The following is a 19,929-nucleotide window of genomic DNA, read 5'->3' on the forward strand; positions in this document are numbered from 1 at the left end:
GACCCAGTATCTTCACCATCCCTAATACAATGACGTCCCGTCCTGTGCATTAGAGAGATACCCATAACATCACTTCCTGTTGCTCAACAGGTAGAAAGAGATGGTGATGATAACGACCAGCGCTTTGTTCTCTGGAAGCTGTCATGCCTCAGTGGCCCATGAGCGCCACCACCCTGAGAGCTGCCCTGAGGCGGTGCAGTCCTCCGTCAGGTCCTCACTGTCAGGAGCACAGCGGCTCCACCAGCACCCGGACGTCCGCCGTGCGTCCAAACCTCAAAGGACTCCGGGGGTCCGGGATCTAGAGGGCCTTCTCCTGCACCGAACACCACCTCCAGGCAGCCGTCGGTACTCTCCCGCCCGCACGCCCCCTCCCCCCTCTCGTTACTGGGGCTGCACCAGCGTGTTTCCTTTTGTCTTTAGGTCTCTTTCTTTCTTTCTTTCTTTCTTTCTTTCTTTCTCTCTCTCTCTCTCTCTCTCTCTCTCTCTCTCTCTCTCTCTCTCTCTCTCTCTCTCTCTCTCTCTCTCTCTCTCTCTCTCTCTCTCTCTCTCTCTCTCCCTCTCTCTCTCAGGGATGGGTGAGAGTAACTGTGCGTGGAACAGGAAGTCCGTCCTCCACAGAGACTCCATGCTGGCGGCGGCGGCTATCTACCAAGGTGAGCACAGGACCACTAGAGTCCTCCTCTGGTCAGCCCCAGACCAGGAGGATCCTACCTGGTCTGGGACGAGTCCAGGGGAGTATCAGAGGCAGTATTATGGGATGGAATCCTGTTAGGTCTGGTGTGAGCTGTAGGTCTATTTTAAGAAGAGGAAGTGACTGTTTCCGCGGTAGACGAGGTGCAGAATGTGTCCACTTCCTGTTTGGTGTCTTCTCTCCCTCTGATATTACCCTCCTCACCGACACTGTTTTTAGACTCTAACTTTAAATGTTGATCTGGTTGGACCCGTCCCCAGAGATGTACGGCCACCCAGACGGCGGCGTCCCCGCCACCTTCCACGTCCTCTACATGATTGGCTGGAAGCCTCACGAGTCCCAGGTAAACAGGATGTGACCTCAGGACAGTGTTGTGCGTGGTGTTCGGTCTGCGTTAACAGCGTGTTTCCTTTTGTCTTCAGGCCCGGCCGGCCAAGCGAGGGTCCGCTACGGTGTCGTTCAGCGACCTGACCCAGGTGGGCCGCACCGTCACCAAGGAGACGCTGTAGAGACGCCGGACCCCGGCCAGAACATTCTATTCATGTTATAATAACGTACATAGTGTGGGATTTAAGGTGTTGGCCTTTTTAAAGATGAACTGCAATAAACAAGCTTTGAGAGTGAAAAAAATAGTGTTTTTATTATAGAATGAGATATTTAAATTCTGAATCGTGCTTATAACACATGCCTCCTCCTGTTTGTGTATATTGTTGACATGATGTAGATGTTTATAGATATATGATATACTTTCATAATAAAAAAGCTTTTTTCTGCTCAAAAGCAGAAGAAGCGTGATGCTCAGGGTTAAGACGCGCCCTTGTAGGCTAAGTTCCTCAAACATTGAGGTTGATGTCATTGATTGCTGCGTTGCACAAGATGAAGGTCTACGGCTTGATAGCAGTGGCTGCGTGGCTCGTTCAGGCTCTGCAAGGTAAAGAACAGCAGCACTACTCTGAAACATAACAAATCAGTAATGATCACTAGTGATAGGTTAATCACTTTAATTTGTGCTTAAAGTCATGTCTAGGAATCGGTAACCAATAAGTAATCAAAGGGGCTATGTTTAGAGAAGGTATGGGTGGGACAATAGAGAGACAGTTCATTAAGGAGCAGGTAGCGTTTAGACAATATACAGAGACAGGTCATTAAGGAGCAGCTAGGGGTTAGACAGTACAGAGACGGGTCATTAAGGAGCAGGATGGCTCCATTCAGTCTAGATTGACGCCTCGTGCCCACTGCCTCCGTCCGTTGACTGATCCCCATTGACTTTGAATGGGGACGGACGCTCAATGCATTGTGGATCCGTGCGCTAAAGGCTCCGTCAAAAAGTTGAAAAATGTTCAACTTTTTCGGCAGCGACGGATCCGTCATCCAATCAGATCACGTATGCAAATATAAGCACTGTGACTCTACTCGGGCTCTGACGACCCTGGAAACCTCCCCCATCAGTAAGCCACGTCTTCTGAGTCCTTTGACTGACGTGCAGTGGGCATGAGGCGTGACACACGCATACGTCACAGTTCGTCAGCCGAAAGAAAGCAAGTGATCATCATATGCAAATGTATGTGAAACATTGTTGTACCGCGGGCCTACTTTTCTTTGGTTGTCCAATTCCAAGACCTTGTTATCCTCTTATTAAAGGAATACACAAGATATCTGTAAATTGCCGTCTGCTCGTCTTACCCAGATTCAGTCAAGTCCAAATTCAAATTCATTGTGTGAGTTTGCAGGGTTAGCATTTCCTTTCACTTTGACGCTTTCATGGACATGTAGAGTTAGATGCTGTTCATGTGAGGGGAATTCACTTTTAATACCTTTCCTAAGATTCCCAATATTTTGAGAATGGTCGCTTATTTAAAATGAGTGCCAGTAACAGTTGAGCATTTGGAATCTAGATACTGGAAATGAAGGAGATGTGAACCTAGCCGTGTCTCCGGTGTCCACAGGGTCCCCTCTCGAGGTGCACGTGTCTGAAGGGAAGACGGTGGAGCTCAAGTGTCTTCGCGTCTCTGCACTCCCAGTCGGGTGGCAAAAATACCAGGGAGGAAGCCTGATCCCCCTGCTGGACCACAACGAGGACGGACACTTCAGCCTGGCCGCGGACAACCGCTCTCTGACGGTGCAGCGGGCGCGAAAAGAGCACAGCGGCCTGTACTACTGCCAGAGTAGGAAGTTAGCGTACCTCACGGTGGATCCCCCGCTTAAGGAGGATCAACCAGGAGCCTCGGAGGAAAATGAGGCGGAGGATACGAACACATCGGTACTGGGATCGGCTCACTACTGGGGGATCCGGGTGGGCGTGGCCGTGGCAGTAGGCGTGGCGGTGGGCGTGGTACTGGGAGCTACCCTGGTCCTTCTGATTCAAAGGAAGAACCGTTCCACGACAACGCTTCAGAACCACAGGAGCGACCCTACACCCGACCCCGTCGTGACCTCTGCCCCGACCTCTGACGGGGTGTATGACGAGGTCCCGGACCAAGACGACGTCCTGTGACGGGAATCAGGCGGTGGAAACGTTTATCAGCTGGCCTATGCCCCGCCCCACGGTAACCAGCTCTACGCCGCTGTTGATAAACCCAGGAGCGCTAGCCCGCAGCGCTAGGAAACTACGCTACCCTCTGCTGCTCTCTATTGGAGAGAATTCTGACCAATCACATCCCTCCTGTGGGGAAAATTATCTGCTGTAATGTTTCAGATATCTGGTATTTCGTGTGGGTGATTATGAGGGTCTTTCATCCATTAATATAATTTTCTGAATAAAATGTTATTTTAAATCAATCAAGGAGACACTTGCTGGAATGATTCCATGTTCTATAACAGTAAAAAATATCACACCACTTGTGGTGACCTGGGTTGCTACGGTAACCAACTTACATGTTGCTGCGGTAACCAACTTATATTTTGCTACGGTAACCGACTGATATGTTGCTGGGGTAACCAACTAATATTTTGCTACGGTACCCTACAAATATATTTCTGCAGCAACCAACTAAGATGTTGCTACGGAAACCAACTGACATGTTGCTAGGGTAACCAACTCATATGTTGCCATGGTAACCAACATTAAAAGAGGAGATAGAAGCGGTTCCGTTAGTCAGCGTTCAGAGCACACTCCATTTAATGACATTCAATGTCAACAGTTTGAACAATTCATATACAAAACTGTACACATTAATATTCCTATTTACATATCTTAGATACATACCGGGGCCTTCGACGTGATTAGGAACAATTTAAAAGCACGCGTTGGCATTTTGAAACAAGAAGAAACATTTATACTGACATAAGATTATCAAGATTCCCTCAACCCGATTGGCTAGAACCGAAGCTAAAATAGAACAACGTTGATCTGCTTAAGGGACCTCACCTGGCCAGTCAGAAAGGCTTGGTGCAGTACTGTGTGTCCACCACCGGTGGTGCTGTCCCTGCAGTTAGACATCAGCTCTTAGATTACTGTGGGTTGTATTACCACCCGCTTAAACAATACGCATCAGTTCAATTATGGCGTTGTGAGTGCCAACATGTTTGACACATTGGACTGGGAACTAAAGCCCCACAATGATTGGATAACAAACTACTGGGTGGGGGGGACTGACCCGCAAATCCCCCCGGAACCCGGACCTTTCTAATTGTTCTTGGTTCCCACGGCAACGGTCAGCCGGTGCCGTGGGTGCTGGAGTCGAACACGCCTTTCCGGAAGAAGGAGGAGAGCTGACCGACCGCATGCTTGGAGAGACCGTCGCCCCCTCTCAGCGGAGAACCTCCGGCAGAGCACAGCATGACCTGGAAGAACCTCCGCAGATACGCCTGGAGAGAGAGAGAACACGTGACCTGGAGAACCTCACGCGCACACACACACACACACACACACACACACACACACACACACACACACACACACACACACACACACACACACACACACACACACACACACACACACACACACACACCCCATGACCTGGAGTACCTCCACACACACAGCATAACCTCCGCAGGTACAGTTTTAAATGGATACTTTAGAACTGGTTTAATGTCAGTGTGATGTCCACAAGGATACTTTAGAACTGGTCTAATAAGTTTAATACCACACACATGGATACTTTAGAACTGGACTAATAAGTTTAAGACCACACATGGATACTTTAGAACTGGACTAATGAGTTTAAGACCACCCGTCAATACTTTAGAACCGGTTTAATGTAAGTGTGACATCCACATGGATACTTTAGAACTAGTTTAATCACCTCCAAGTGACCTCGTCTCTCGTTGATCATCCTCTCATCTCGGTTCCCAAAGAGTTTCTTCGGAGGGAACTCCAGAGCAGAGAGCTGCAGGTCAAAACACAACACAAACACAACACTCAGTACTCAGAGCAGAGAGCTGCAGGTCAAAACACAACACTCAGTACTCAGAGCAGAGAGCTGCAGGTCATCAGAAACAACATAAACACAACACTCAGTACTCAGAGCAGCGAGCTGCAGGCCGTCAAGGCAAGGGAACTTTATTTACTTAGCACTTTTCTACACGAGGCAGACTCAAAGTGCATCCCATACAATCAACCCATCTGTGAGAGTGATGTAGGACCCTCACCTCCGGGTATTTCATCCTGAGGCTCCGATGCATCTCCCGGAAACGGCTGTACCTCCTGAAGACCGTCCATGTCTCGTCCCCCACAGAGATCTACGATTATAGAACAGGGATCATAGGATCTACATTTATAGGATCTAGGACAATAGGACCATAGGTTCTAGATTTATAGGATCTAGGATTATAGGATCTAGGACAATAAGACCATAGGTTCTAGATTTATAGGATCTAAGATTATGCTATCTAGAATTATAGGATCTAGATCTATAGGGTCATAGGATCTAGTATTATAGCATCTAGGCTCTAGGATTATAGACTCATAGAATATAGGAATATAGGATCATAGGATCTGGGATAATAGTTTCAGAGGATCTAGGGTTATAGGATCATAGGATCTAGGATTATAGGATCTAGGATTATAGGATCATATAATCTAGGATTATAGGATCATGGATCATAGGATCTAGGATTATAGGATCTAGGATTATTATTTCAGTAGATCGGTTTCCAGGTCAAAGTTCTCCTTTGTTCATTTCTAAAGGACTTCGTTTATGTGATTGTAGCCCGAGGAGACAGGAGTGAATTCATGGAGATATTTATAAGGTTTGTAATGCTGCTCTCTTTGGCCTTGATATGCATTAGTGTTTGTGATGTCATTTGTCTTTGTTACTGCGGTGTGAAAGCTGGGTCATGGATCTGGGCGGTGACACCGTAGGTAAAACACCTGTTCACCTTAGGGAGGTAGAGGCCGATGGCTCGCCGTAGTGCTGACCGAAGCTTCTTTTTGATCGCTTTCATTTTGACTTTGTGCATGTACAAATCAGTTCATAATTATAGTTAATAAAAGTTAGTTAAACATATTTTGGGATCTCAAATAATCTCTTTTGGAAGGGCGTCAGGAAACAGGACAGGAAACCAGAACCGACCCCATCCACTCGGACGGCTTTAGCCTGTTTCCTGTAGGCGATACGATGCCAATATAGCTCTTTACATTGATACTCTGGGAGACCTGTTTAAAATAATTTATTCATATATGTATACATCTATACCAGGGATGGGCAACTTTCATGATAAAGAGGGCCACATTTTTCATCATAACCATCGGAGGGCCACATGACTGCACGCTTCAACTAAACGTGAGCAGAGAGAAGCTACACAATTTTGAATTTGGTAGATATGATTTCCTGTATTCTGGTGCATTTTGGGGATGGCCACTACCTAAAAAATCATCCAGAATCATAACCTATGTACGGTATGTTAATTGAACCAACATACATTCATTCCATGTTTTCCATGCTCAAACAGCCACATGAATGGTCAGTATTTTTATCAGTGCAAAGGGCTCACATACATCATCATTCAATGAAGTCAAAAAACTGAAAAACAGTGGCCCAACATTAAGTGCAACAACTCAATGAACTCAAACCCAACAAGCAGTTGTAGTAGTTGTAGCGACGACTTAAGTGGATATCTTTAATGACTGATATCGCTTCTAAGCAAACTAGACGCATGGGTTTGCCTTCGAATTCTATGAATTCTTCCCATCTTTCTTGACCGAGTTTTCTGTAACTCGATCAATTATTATTATTATTATTTTATTTTTTTATTATGTTTTATTATATTTTATTATCAGCCTGACTGAGTGAGGATGCGGGCCGCACTGAGTGAGGATGCGGGCCGCATGCGGCCCGCAGGCCGCCAGTTGCCCATCCCTGATCTATACCTTTATAGATACATAGATGTTTATCTATATATATAAATCTATGTAGATATATAGAAATAGGGATGTAGAGCTATCCATACAGCTCTGTAAACTCACCTTCACTTCATACTCATAGTGCTCGTCCTTGCCTTGTCCGCGCAGCAGGTAGCGAGGAACGTTCACCTGTAGGGGCCCCTGCTGGGCGGGGGGGCCGCTGGGGGCCGCGGGGGACACACACTGCCATGATGTCATCATGAGAGGAGAGAGAGAGAGACACACAGAGACAGAGAGACGGCACAGAAGGGAGGTATAGAGAAGGGAAGCAGTTTCTTATAAACTAACAAGAATTCATCACAAGAGTAATTCAGTTGATTACATATTGATCACAAATAAATGGTTTTACTTTGATGAGGAGATGTGAATGAAAGACATGTCTAAATCCAGAGTCAACGAGTCATCTTTACTGAAGAACTCATTGCACAAATAAATGTTATACTTTAAAGAATTCACTATGTATATAAATGTGATACTTTTTTAATTATTCATTTCATATATAAATGTTATACTTTAGTCAGGAATTCATTACACATATAAATTGTATACTTTATTAAATTATTCATTATAAGTAGATACTTCTTTAATATTGTTCTTGATCATATTATAATATTATTTAACGCAGCATTGGAATCCCTTTCTTCACATAGAACCCTAGAATCAGGATATTAGAATAAAATCTGAAGGCCTTGGTGGATATTACAAATAGCCAACCTTCGTTTTTTAAGACCTCAAAGACATTATAGAGGGTGGATTCAGCTGATTAATACGCTGAATAAACATGATTAGATCAATACAATTCCCTTATGAGACCCAGTATCTTCACCGTCCCTAACACGATGACGTCACGTCCTGTGCATTAGAGAGATACCCATAGCATCACTTCCTGTTGCATAGGTAGAAAGAGATGGTGATGATAACAAACAGCGCTTTGTTCTCTGGAAGCTGTCGTGCCTCAGTGGCTGATGAGCACCACCACCCTGAGAGCTGCCCTGAGGCGGTGCAGTCCTCCGTCAGGACCACGGCTGCTCCACCAGCACCCGGGCGTCCGCCGTCCAAACCTCAAAGGACTCCGGGGGTCCGGGACCTAGAGGGCCATGGGGGTCTTCTCCTGCACCGAACACCACCTCCACCTCCAGGCAGCCGTCGGCACTGCCCCATCCGCACGCCCTGCACCCGGGCCCGCGGCCGCACCCCCCCCCCCCCCCCCCCTCTCGTTACTGGGGCTGCACCAGCGTGTTTCCTTTTGTCTTCAGGCCCGGCAGGTGAAGCGGGGGTCCACTACGGTGTCGTTCAGCGACCTCACCGGCCGCACCGTCACCAAGGAGACGCCGCAGAGACGCCGAAACCCGGCCAGAACATTCTATTTATGTTATAATAATGTACATAGTGTGGGATTTAAAGTGTTGGCCTTTTTAAAGATGAACCGCAATTAACAAGCTTTGAGAGAGAAAGAATAGTGTTGTTTTAGGATTTGGGAACATCAACATTGTAGAATGAGATATTTAAATTCTGAAATGTGCTTATAACACATGCCTCCTCCTGTTTGTGTATATTGTTGACATGATGTAGATGTTCATATATATATGATATACTTACACAATGAAAAAGTTTTTTTCTGCTGAAAGCAGAAGAAGCGTGATTCTCGGGGGTTAAGACGCGCCCTTGGAGGGTAAATTACTCAACGTTTGAGATTGATGTCAGAGATTTCTGAGGTGCACAAGATGAAGGTCTATGGCTGGATGGCAGTGGCTGGGTGGCTCGTTCAGGCTCAACAAGGTAAAGAATAGCCCTACGCTGAAACTTAACAAATCACTGATGATCACTAGTGATTAGTTAATAACTTTAATTAGTGATTAAAGTCATGTCTAGGAATCGGTAACCAATAACTAATTAAAGGGGCTATGTTTAGAGAAGGTAGGGGTTAGACAGTAGAGAGACGGTTCATTAAGGAGCAGGATAGCTTCATTCAGTCTAGATTGACCCACGCATACGTCACCGTTCGTCAGCCGAAAGAAAGCAAGTGGTCATCATATGCAAATGTATCTGGAACATTGTTGTTGTTTGCATAAACTTTGAGCCTTTTAGATTACTAATTAAAATGAGTGCCATTAAGAGTTGAGCATTTGGAATCTAGATACTGGAAATGTAGGAGGTGTGAACCTAGCCGTTTCTCTGGTGTGCACAGGGTCCCCTCTCGATGTGCACGTGTCTGAAGGGAAGACGGTGGAGCTCAAGTGTCTTCACGTCTCTCCACTCCCAGTCCGCTGGGAGAGATACCAGAATGGGACCCTGGTCTCCCTGCTGGACCACAACGAGGACGGACACCTCAGCCTGGCTGCGGACAACTGCTCTCTGAGGGTGCAGCGGGCGCTAGCAGAGCACAGCGGCCTGTACCACTGCCAGGGTAAGAACACAGTGTACCTTAAGGTGGATCCGCCCCTTCAGGAGGACCAACCAGGAGCCTCGGAGGAAGATGAGGCGGAGGATACGACCACACCAGTACTGGGATCTGCTCACTACTGGAGGATCCGGGTGGGCGTGGCCGTGGCGGTAGGCGTGGCGGTGGGCGTGGCACTGGAAGCTACCTTGGTCCTTCTGAATCAAAGGAAGAACCGTTCCAGGAAAACGCTTCGGAACCACAGGAGCGACCCTACACCCGACCCCGTCGTGACCTCTGACCCGACCTCTGACGGGGTGTATGACGAGGGCCCGGACCAAGGCGACGTCCTGCGACGGGAATCAGGCGGAGGAAACGTTTACCAGCTGGCTTATGCCCCGCCCCTCGGTAACCACCCCTACGCCACTGTTGATAAACCCAGGAGCGCTAGCCCGCAGCGCTAGGAAACTACGCTAGCCTCTGCTGCTCTATTGGAGGGAATTCTTATTGAAACGTGACTGTATACAACCGTCAGACCTTAATGTTGTCTAATAAAAAATACCATCTATCCATACTGTTACAAAACATAACTTTCCTACTGTCTTGTCTTTCCTGAACAAGTGCATTTCCTGTTAATGTAAATCAGAAATAATGAAAGTGCATTTTCTGCAACCAAAATCAATCATTACTCAAACTCCCCCCCCCCTTTTTTTTCTCTTTCCCCCAAAGTTCATACTGCAAAGTCTCTTGAACCAGATTTTTCCCCCAAAACAGCCCCACATTCCCTGTTCACCAGTTCAGTGTGACTGGAGGCTTGCCCACTGCCAGAACGAGTGACGACCTCAGTCAATTGTGGTCGTGTGGGAGTGTATTGTGTCGCCGCACCCTGTGTGTCCCCAGTGTCAGTATCAGTGACCTCTGGAGTCACCTGGTCAGAACTTTCACTGACAGGCGTAGACTGCAGGTGGCATCTGTTCCTCCTGTAGCGCTCACCTTGTGCTGTGCTGGAGCTAGAGCTACGGACAAAAGCAGGCGTTGTCCACTGTTTCTGTCCATCCAGTTTCATTAGTGTGGAGTCCCCCGGGCTCAGGGGTGGTAAGATCTTGACTCCATTTTTGCGGTTGTAGAAATAGGCCTGCCGCTGCTTGGCTGCAGTGTCAGCCTGCCTGATCCCATCCTCGTTGGGCCAGTTAGCTCCCAGATTGTCCTGCAAGATGGGCAAGTTGGTCCTAATTTTCCTGCCCATCAACAGTGCTGCTGGACTGATTCCTGTTGATGAGGTAGGTGTGGCTCTGTTTGCATTAGGGCCAGGAGGGGCTCGTTCGGTCTCAATATAGATTGAGCTATCTGAACTGCCCTCTCTGCCTGCCCGTTACTCTGGGGGTAGTGAGGGCTGGATGTGATATGTACAAAATCATAGTCCTCACTAAACTCCCTGATCTCTGCTGAAGCTAGCTGGGGCCCATTATCACTCACTATCACTTCGGGGATACCGAAAAGTGCAAACGTGGCTTTCAGCTTAGCTACAACCTAGTAGGTAGTAGTTGTAGGCAGATTCAACAATTCTAGATATCTGGAGTAATAATCTGACACTACTTGTAGTTGTGCTTCTCGTACTCGCACAGATCTATAGCAATTTTCTGCCATGGCCTGGATGGGAGCTCACTGGGCATTAATGGCTCCTTTCTCTGAGTGTTTTTGTTCTCTCTACAGAATGTACACTGCTATACTGTTCTAGTTATCTCCTCAGCTATTCCAGGCCACCATACCGATTGGTAGGCTCTTTCCCTGCACTTCACTAGGCCTTGGTGACCATCATGAATTATTTTTAGTATGACTTCTCTCACTTCAGTGGGAATGACGATGCGTTGGCCTCTAGTGACTAAACCTTATACCTCTGATAGCTCTCCTCTCACTTTGTAGAAGTCTTTAACTGCCTCCGGCACCTTACCTTCAAAATCGAGCCACCCACTTCTAATGAAACCTTTGACTGTCTGGAGCTGCATTTCTTTTGCAGTGTGCTGTCTTAGCTCTGCCATTCGGTGTGGTGTGGCTGGGACCTGGTCCATAACAGCCTCAATGTGTGCTGTTACCTCCTCATGACAAACCCCATCCCCCTGCAACCTACATACAGTGGGTTAGTGTGAAGCCCCACCACACGATACGTTGGATGACCTAATGAGTCATACGTAAGTGATTCTCTGGGTCGTCTTTCCCTCTGTGAACGACGTGGTTGCATGTCAGTGAGTTCTGGCTCCCGGTGGCCAGAACAGTCTGCAGCTGGAACTGTCTGTGGCACCTCTTCAGTGTCAACTCTAGTAATGTCATCGCGTTGTCCTGCTCACTACGGTGAGGGTTTCGTATAATTCTGTTAGTTAATTAAGGGCGCCACCAGAGGGCGCCCCCGACACACCCCGATTATTATTTTTTTCTGGCTCAATGGGCCCCTGACGCCTTCTGGGCCTCGGTGCAGTGCACCGGTTGCACCGTCGATATTTACGCAACTAGTTTTAGAGTTTGCAATGCTCGTGTATTTTTGTAGTTTTCAGAATAAACGGTTCTCAAACTCTCTGCCTTGATCATGATGTATTTTAGCAGGAAAACCATATTCCAGGGCAAAACCGTTAAATCGTGTCTGCTGCCGTTTTGCCTGATTTGTTACGGGTTGGGCACGCTTGGGCAAACTTGTTAAATTTGTCAATAATTACCAAAATATATTCATACCCTCCCCTGCTTTCTCAAGGTGAAGATAGTCAGAGATGATCTCAAATGGTGCTGTAGCAGGTATATGACACATGGGAGCTCGGGTATGGACTGCAGGTTTCTTTTGATAGTTACATTTACACACTTTTGTAATGAAAAACTTGATGTCCTCCTGCATCCCAGGCCAATAAAACCTCTGTCTAGCCAGGTGTAAGACCCGTTCCACCCCCAGGTGACCCATTTCACAGTGAAGATATATGTAAACCAACTGTACACTTCAGGAAGCCCAATTTGACTACATGATGCCGTCTTGCGTTTTAACAAACCCTCGGGAGAAACATAGTCTTTTCCACTCATGTAACAGTTGTTTACCTTTCATCTTGTCTGGTTTCTCTCCAGACATTTTCAGCTGTGTCTTGCAGCAGCGCTTTCAGTAGCTCTTGCTGTGTTTCTTTATGTCTGACTGGGTATCGGCAGCTATTTCTTGTATATGTGGGCTGCAGGTAATGGCTGAGATCCAGTCCACATCATGCTCTTCCTGATTTTCAACTGCATTGAATATCGAACCTAGCACCTCGGGGTCACACTGCCCTGTGCATTCACACATTAATGCATCCATACTCACATGTGCTCGGGACAGGAAGTCTTCGTCCGTGTTCACTTTCCCCGGACGGTACTTTAATGTCAGGTTAAAGTCAGCTCGGACACCCAGCGATGTCCTGTTGCGTTTAGTTTAGCTGTGCTCAGGACATAAGTAACAGGGTTATTATCGCTGTATACATTTACAGAGGGAGCATAAAACAAATAGTCTCTAAACCTGTCTGTAACCGCCCACTTGAGTGCTAAAAACTCCAGTTTTCCTGAATATAGTCTGTAGTTTTTTTCTGCTAGTGTCAATGTCCGTGAGCCATAGCCGATGACTCTCAGTTTGCCTTCATGTCTCTATGATAAAGGACTTCTCCCGACCCAGTCCCTCCTCTGAAGCGTCAACATGCAAAATATATGGATCCTTAAATCTTGGATATGCCATTACAGATGGGTTTGTCAAGACATCAACAAGATAGTGCAATGCTTTTTGGTGTGAGTCAGTCCACTCTATTTTCTGATTTGGAGGGGCTTGACCTGCCCTCGCTGATCAAAATTTGGACTTAGACTCATTACTTTGGGTTATGTCTGATGAGAGCAGGTCATACAGGCATTTTGCATGACGGGGAAAATCCTGCACCTAACTCCTATAGTAACCCAGGAACCCTAAAGGTTTACGGAGCTCTCTGATGTTTGTAGGTGGTTTTGTTTTAAGCGCTTGTACTGCAGCTACCTCTTTATTGTCCATCCTGTAGCCATCAGCTGAGATCACTTTTCCAAGATAATGCACCTCATTTTTGAAAACGTCACATTTATCCGGTCTCATATCCTCAACATGCTGAGAGAATGTGGGCAGTTTTTGCCTTTTTTTCTGCCTTACATGCAGGTGTACAGGCTCTGTCGGTGGGTTTACCTTTGAGTTTTGGTATTTTTGGGACATTGCTCTTGAGGTTATGGCGTGTCCCCCAGTCACAACCTCCGGCAGTTTCCCACAGTTTTTTGTCCCTCCCCTACTCTATACACTTTTACCCAATGTGTGTCACTGCCTCATTTAAAACAATGGCTGCAGTTTTTGTTGTCCAGCTGACATGCTACACACAGTCTTTTTGGCCTCCTAGGAGCGTTACCAGATAGCAAAATTGTTTTGGGCCAAAACTGGCATGCCATTTTGGTAAAGCTTTGGAATGATGTACGGCCCAAATTTGGGCCAAATTAGGCGTGCCAAAAGAAAAACAAAAGGAGGCCAAAACCCAGCCAAAACTAATTTTGGAATACCAAAATGTAGCCAGAAGTATCCCAAAGAGTGGCCAAAATCCCCAGAACCTTGCCAAAAAGAAGCCACAACTGACCCAAAGTGATCCCTAACTGACCCAAAGTGATCCCATAACTGACCCAAAGTGATCCCATAATTAAGCCAAAGTGATACCATAACTGACCCAAAGTGATCCCATAACTGACCCAAAGTGATCCCATAATTGACCCAAAGTGATACCATAACTGACCCAAAGTGATCCCATAACTGACCCAAAGTGATACCATAACTGACCCAAAGTGATCCCATAACTGACCCAAATTGATCCCATAACTGACCCAAAGTGATCCCATAACTGACCCAAAGTGATCCCATAACTGACCCAAAACTCATAAATTACATTGTTAATTTATGTTCTATGTGTATAATGCACAAATAATGAAACAAAATATTTTAAAGTAGCACATTTTTATTAGATTTAATCCAAAACAGTTTGCTCCTGGTTTGGAGCCGGCTGGCGTTTTTTCCTCCCTCCCTCCCGATCCCCAGCCCAGTAAAACCATCTCTTAATGGCATCCCCAATCTGCACATCTGTTGCGGTTGAGCAGGATGGATTGCGCCTCACTGCATCTGGAATTGAAGACATACACAAAGAATGTTTGTGTTTGTGATTTTAACAGATATAACTGGATTTAAACAGCAATACTGTAATGCATGCTACAATCTTCTTCCCTATGCAAAGTTCCAACTGTAAGCACTGTCAATAGATCTCATCATGTGGGAGATAGGTGCATGCTCTGAGGCTGTGGCTAACCCTGTGTGTTGTCTCCTAGAAACATTTCAAAAGTGCTTTGAGCTCAGTTCAGACTGATGGTTTCAGCCTGATAGAATCCGCATAGGTGCAGGAGTCTTTGGAGAAGAGTTATCAGAGACTAGAACAGGATGCTTTTGATAAACAGTGATGAACAGTTAAAATGCTTACCCATCACTACTGCCTTCAGGTGTAGATTTTCAAATGAAATCTTTCCATTCATCCCCCGCCATGAGATGTTCTTGGCGAGGTCATTTTTGATGGCCTGTTTCAAAATGCGCCACACAGTATCTTTGGCATCAGCTCCCCCTGCCAATCCAAGAGTGATAACCTATACAAATAAAAAACAAGAACCAGTAGCATTATTTATCCAAAAGAAAAGTAGCCTACCATTATTTGTATAAATCATTCAGCATTACCCTTAATTATACCACGGTCTGGGGGAATACTCGATTCTGATTTGCTGTAGGGTGTGCATTAACTCCTGATATACGGACAGATAAGTAGTTACGTCAAATTGTCTGTTCACAGTTCTCAATTAATGCGCTAGCTGGCGATCGTATCAGCCTGTCTTTATAACGAGAGTTAAAACGAATTGTGAAAAATGAAGTAAACTGTAACACAACACGGTATATGCTTTAGACCCTAGAGTATTACGTTAGCTCTCTGGCTTATAGCTGAGCGGACTAGAATACCTCCCGTTGCCAAGTCGTAGCTAAGGTCGGTCCTATTTACTGGAGGAGTGAACAACGTTTCCGTTGCTTAAGAACCTTACGGGAGGATAATCCTGTTCCAGGTATTAGTCAACCACTCAGGCGTTACCAGGGAAACAAAGTTATGGCTTGTGAAAAACGTCATATTTGGATTGTAAAACGCTTGAAAATATAAATGAATGGTCTTAATTTGCGCAACCGTACCGACGCAGAGGCGTCCATTAATTCCCGATAATGGACACCTCGTCGGGCATTATCCCTTACATGTTTCCCACAGACAGAAAGCAATGTGTGGTGAGTGAGGCGGAGTGGGACCCCTTTTCAGCCCGGGGGATTCAGGCCCATACCGCCCCCCTGCGCAGAAGTCAGACAATGAACGACGCCGAGTCCTGACGGGGGGGGGGGGGGACGAGTAGTCCTGAAGGCCTGGTTCTGACGGCCGTGTTTCATATTAATCGCATCGTTTTTCGTGTGTGAACGAGAATGTCAGGGAGAAAGAGTGCTATGAGGTGATGAATGAACGGAACGATAATTTAAATATCGCAAAAAAAAAGAAGCGGAATCAATTAGGTGCTCAGTGATTCTGTGGCGCAGTGCCACACATTGTTCTATGTATGGGAAACAAAGGAAATCAAAAGCAGCTCACCAATTCTTGACGAAGTTCCCGCTGGCTTGCCAGGTCGCCCTCCAGGGCCTCCAGAGCCTGTTTATCCACTAGTGGAAAATAGGCAGTATGCCTGGAGGTGGTGGACATCCTCTGACCTCCCTGGCTGTTTCTGTGGAGGTCTTGGATCATCCGAATCATGGTCTTTTGCTGGTCCATCAGTATTTGTTGGTTAACCAACAGGTCACGCAGAAGAGCTGAAAAAGAAAAAAATAAACATTTAGTAGGCCTATAAAAAGGCAGTTTTAAATCCTCAACGCATGTATTTTTGTATGTACATTCATATTTATTGATGTATGTGTCTATTTATCTATTCTATTCCAAGGATATATACTCATATATATATATATCACTCATATATCAATCGAAGGCTGGAGGAGTGTAACACATTAATTCTTACTTCCACACATTTGATCGCAGCCTCCCTTCTGAGTCCCTGACCCTGGACTGACAGACTGGCCCTGATAAGGTGTCCCTACCATCACCTCCTCTGACCCTGTCTCTGCCACGTCACCTCCACCATAACTCACGCCAATTGCTTGGCGAAGGGTTGACCCCAGGGTCATTAAGTGCTGGAGCCGGGCATAAAAATATATTGTTATTATGAATTGCTATTATTTCAACTTTCAACTTAATTTTCAATTCTGATTGCCTAGTTTATTAGTGAACAACAATTTACTTATTTTATCATCTATCATCTCCACTAAAAAAGGCAAATGAAATTACTTCTGCAATTCGACTACCTGAAAACCCTGAGGCTGCTCATTGTTCACAGGGACCTCATAACACCCACTTTGAGTGGGCTGCGCTAGTATGAAGCGCCTGAAGTTGGACGGTCCAGCGATAGCAGGGGCCTTAGGGAGGATTGGGAAGGCCTGTTTCTTTGGAGGACTGCAGGGGTCTTGACTTTCAAAGTCCGATCGGACGTGTCTACTTGGCCTTTATTAGAGACAGACAAAACAAAAGACAAATACATGAGTTCATAAAGAGATTGGCTTTGCACAAATATGTTGGAACAAAAGGCACTAAAATCATAAAAGTCATACTTGATCTTTCTTTTGGGTCTCCGGTATGTTGTTGGGTCTTCGACCTCTGATGCCAAATCCGTCTGGTTTTGAGCCAGTGGCAGCTTCTGTCGACACTCCGGATAGTTATCTGTTGAACAGAACTCGAATTTAGGATTGTATTTATTGATATCATGACTGATCAGTTAATTATATAAGTATACATACCTGAAGAAAAAAAACCCCTGGCATTGTCAAATAGAGGCCAGTTATCCTGGGGCTCTTCCAGCTGCCTTATGGCCCGATTGACTCCCTCAGCCTTGTGGGGGGGCCACCTGCACGCCCCATTATTGTACCATTGCGTTGGCACAACCTCCACCTCCTCGGAATTGTCAAAGCAGACAACGGAAAACATAGCTGGTCTTCTGCATGAGAACAAAAATCACACTCTGTTAACCCGTTTAACCCTACTGCCTTGCCTGCCTAACCTACACACATTTAACAACAAGAACGATTCCAAAATAACTGAACATATTGACAAATCAAAAAATGCATGTTTGTGTGTGTGTGTGTGTGTGTGTGTGTGTGTGTGTGTGTGTGTGTGTGTGTGTTTGTGTGTGCGTGCGTAACAGCCTCTCGCGAATGATGTTCTGCTCTCGCGCGCGAATTTAGTTTTGGCACTATGGGGGAGGGAACCAAGGGAGGTTGGGCTTTTCTATGATTGGCCGTTTCTGAAGCGCGATATTTGATTGACAGCCCTCCTCTCATTCAATTCTGAATTGTACAGTAAATGAAACGATAGTTACGTATTGTAACTCTAGATTCTATGATACTAGGCGCAGCCTTTTAAGTGTCGGCCTCATTGTCCTTTAAATAGCTGAAGAAAAGCTAAGTTTATTGGGAACAGAACGACCGCCGGCGGCGCCCGACTATATCTGCGAAATGCGGACGTCGTTGAGGCACGCCACACGCGGACGTAATTGAGGCCCACGCTGTTGGTGGGAAAAAATTTCAGTGCTACGGCTCACGCCTAGGGATAACCCAATAGCGATAGCCTTAAAAGGCTGCACCTATACTCATAGAATCTAGAGTTACAGTACGCAACTATCGTTTCAGCCATTTACTGTACAATTCAGAATTGAATGAGAGGAGGGCTGTCAATCAAATATCGCGCTTCAGAAACGGCTAATCATAGGAAAGCCCGCCCTGCCTTGGTTCCCTCATGGACATAATAAAGGATGGACCACGGACTGGAAAATGGCCGCCCATTCATTCCTATGCAAACCTGCTCAGTGGCGCATGGCTACATACAGGAGCGATTTGCTTCCGCGTTATGTGGCCAAGACACGTGACCTATTCCGTGACGTACCGGATGCAGAGATCTTCTTCTTCCTCTAGTTTAGTGGCGGATCATAGTTTTCCCCCATATACCGCGACCAACTGGACTACTACACAGGAGTTTGTGACAAGGACGTTGACAAGGACAAGGACGTTGGCAAATCATACTTTAAATCATACAAATAAATTCAAAGAAAAAACCAAACTAACGAAACAAAATAAACAAAATAAAACAAACTAACAAAAGAAATGAATAAATAAAAATAAGAAATATATATACTTAAGGTTAAATTCTTCTAATTAGGTTAGTATCTTTTAGCTAATTTATCAGCAATTTCATTGCCATATATTCCATGGTGGGCTGGAATCCAACAGAACTGAATAACTAAACCAAGGCTTATAATATTTAAAAGAAGATGCTTTACCAAATCACCAAATCTTCACGTATTGAATTATTTGTTATAAAACTTAGTATCTACAACCCATCTAAGAGCGGTGATTATTGTGGCCATCTCGATTGAGTATACTGATAAAGTCACCCACTCTATATCCATATCCTTTTTCAAATTCTGGAATATATATGCCAATACCACATTGTCCTTTGGGATCTTTAGAACCATCTGTAAATATATTCAGATATCCATCGAATGAAGTATTTAAATAACTTGAGCAGGCATTAGCAAAACTTTGCTTGGTGAGATGCTCGCTTTTTCGAAATGGAATAAGATGCAGCTGGGTAGGCGCTGAGAGGTGATGCATGAGGCATGATGGTGGCACGGCAGACAAGTAGAGGAGCATGATGGACTGGGATCTGATGAGGACCTTGTCTTTTACCTAAAAGACAAGGTTCATTTCTCCAATAGGGGAAATGACATTTTTTTAAAAAGCATTTCACAGTCTCTTGAAGCGATAATCCAGAGTGGGTGAAACTGACACTTTTAGGGCCAATGCCTTCAGCCTTCTCCACTCTGAATTGTAATTTCAACAGTTTTCAATACTGTAAGATATAATCCAGGTCCTTAATCTTTATTCGATGATGCTCTTCTCTGCGTATTTGATAAATCAGTAATTATAACCTTTTTGGTAATCATTTGCGTTTATCACACTGTTCATTCATTTCACTGTTCTTCCTCTCATTCCTTTCCTTACTTCTTAGGCTACCTGTCTTTGTTTCCCCTTCCACTCTTCTGCCCCAGTCAAACAGCCAAAAAAAGTGTTTGGTTAAAATTTGGGGTGGGGGGTCTTTTAATAAAAGCTTTTTATATTGTAACACTTGGTTCAAATCCTATTTCTTACACATGCAGCCATTTGGACACCATTCTATGATAGCTGATAACCAAGGTACACACTGTAATACTATAATCAAGAGGACATACAGGCAGTTCAAATAAAAAGAGATAGAACTTTATTGATCTGGAAACTTCATAAATATGTAAGATTGC

The 19,929-nt window shown here is 45.4% G+C and overlaps 1 protein-coding gene and 2 long non-coding RNA genes across 8 annotated transcripts in view; 2 read left to right on the plus strand and 1 right to left on the minus strand.

Moving 5' to 3' along the window:
• Nucleotides 1-85: 85 nt before the first annotated feature.
• Nucleotides 86-3,469, plus strand: LOC115540042 (arginine-hydroxylase NDUFAF5, mitochondrial). 5 transcript variants are annotated; one of them, XM_030351025.1, is made up of 5 exons: nucleotides 86-341; nucleotides 570-653; nucleotides 952-1,034; nucleotides 1,114-1,622; nucleotides 2,638-3,469. In XM_030351025.1, exons 1-4 carry the CDS (start codon nucleotides 101-103, stop codon nucleotides 1,198-1,200), a joined length of 495 nt encoding a protein of 164 aa, XP_030206885.1. In that variant the 5' UTR covers nucleotides 86-100; the 3' UTR covers nucleotides 1,201-1,622; nucleotides 2,638-3,469. The 5 variants fall into 5 exon arrangements, with proteins under 5 accessions (XP_030206885.1, XP_030206886.1, XP_030206883.1 ...); XM_030351026.1 differs by having other exon boundaries at nucleotides 112-345; XM_030351023.1 differs by having other exon boundaries at nucleotides 122-345.
• A 1,474-nt stretch (nucleotides 3,470-4,943) lies between these two features.
• The window catches only part of LOC115540056 (uncharacterized), a 28,112-nt gene continuing 13,126 nt past the window's right edge, over nucleotides 4,944-19,929 (plus strand). Inside the window, exon 1 of the long non-coding RNA XR_003976111.1 lies at nucleotides 4,944-5,080. This is a non-coding gene — a long non-coding RNA (uncharacterized LOC115540056). The remainder of the gene's footprint in view (nucleotides 5,081-19,929) is intronic.
• LOC115540051 (uncharacterized) lies at nucleotides 14,475-17,095 on the minus strand. 2 transcript variants are annotated; one of them, XR_003976098.1, is made up of 4 exons: nucleotides 16,889-17,095; nucleotides 16,128-16,342; nucleotides 14,940-15,099; nucleotides 14,475-14,587 (listed from the first exon to the last, which is right to left on the minus strand). It is a non-coding gene; the product is annotated as an uncharacterized LOC115540051 (long non-coding RNA). The 2 variants fall into 2 exon arrangements; XR_003976097.1 differs by having other exon boundaries at nucleotides 14,940-15,077; nucleotides 16,889-17,090.

This window comes from Gadus morhua, chromosome 3, assembly GCF_902167405.1.
Source record: "Gadus morhua chromosome 3, gadMor3.0, whole genome shotgun sequence".
NCBI lineage: Eukaryota > Metazoa > Chordata > Actinopteri > Gadiformes > Gadidae > Gadus > Gadus morhua.

Bases quoted from the DNA above. Each gene is read 5' to 3' on its own strand.
- LOC115540042 (XM_030351023.1), top strand. From the start codon at position 1,541: ATGTCATTGATTGCTGCGTTGCACAAGATGAAGGTCTACGGCTTGATA. The intron at 1,623-2,637 runs GTAAAGAACAGC...CGGTGTCCACAG, and splicing joins GCTCGTTCAGGCTCTGCAAG to GGTCCCCTCTCGAGGTGCAC.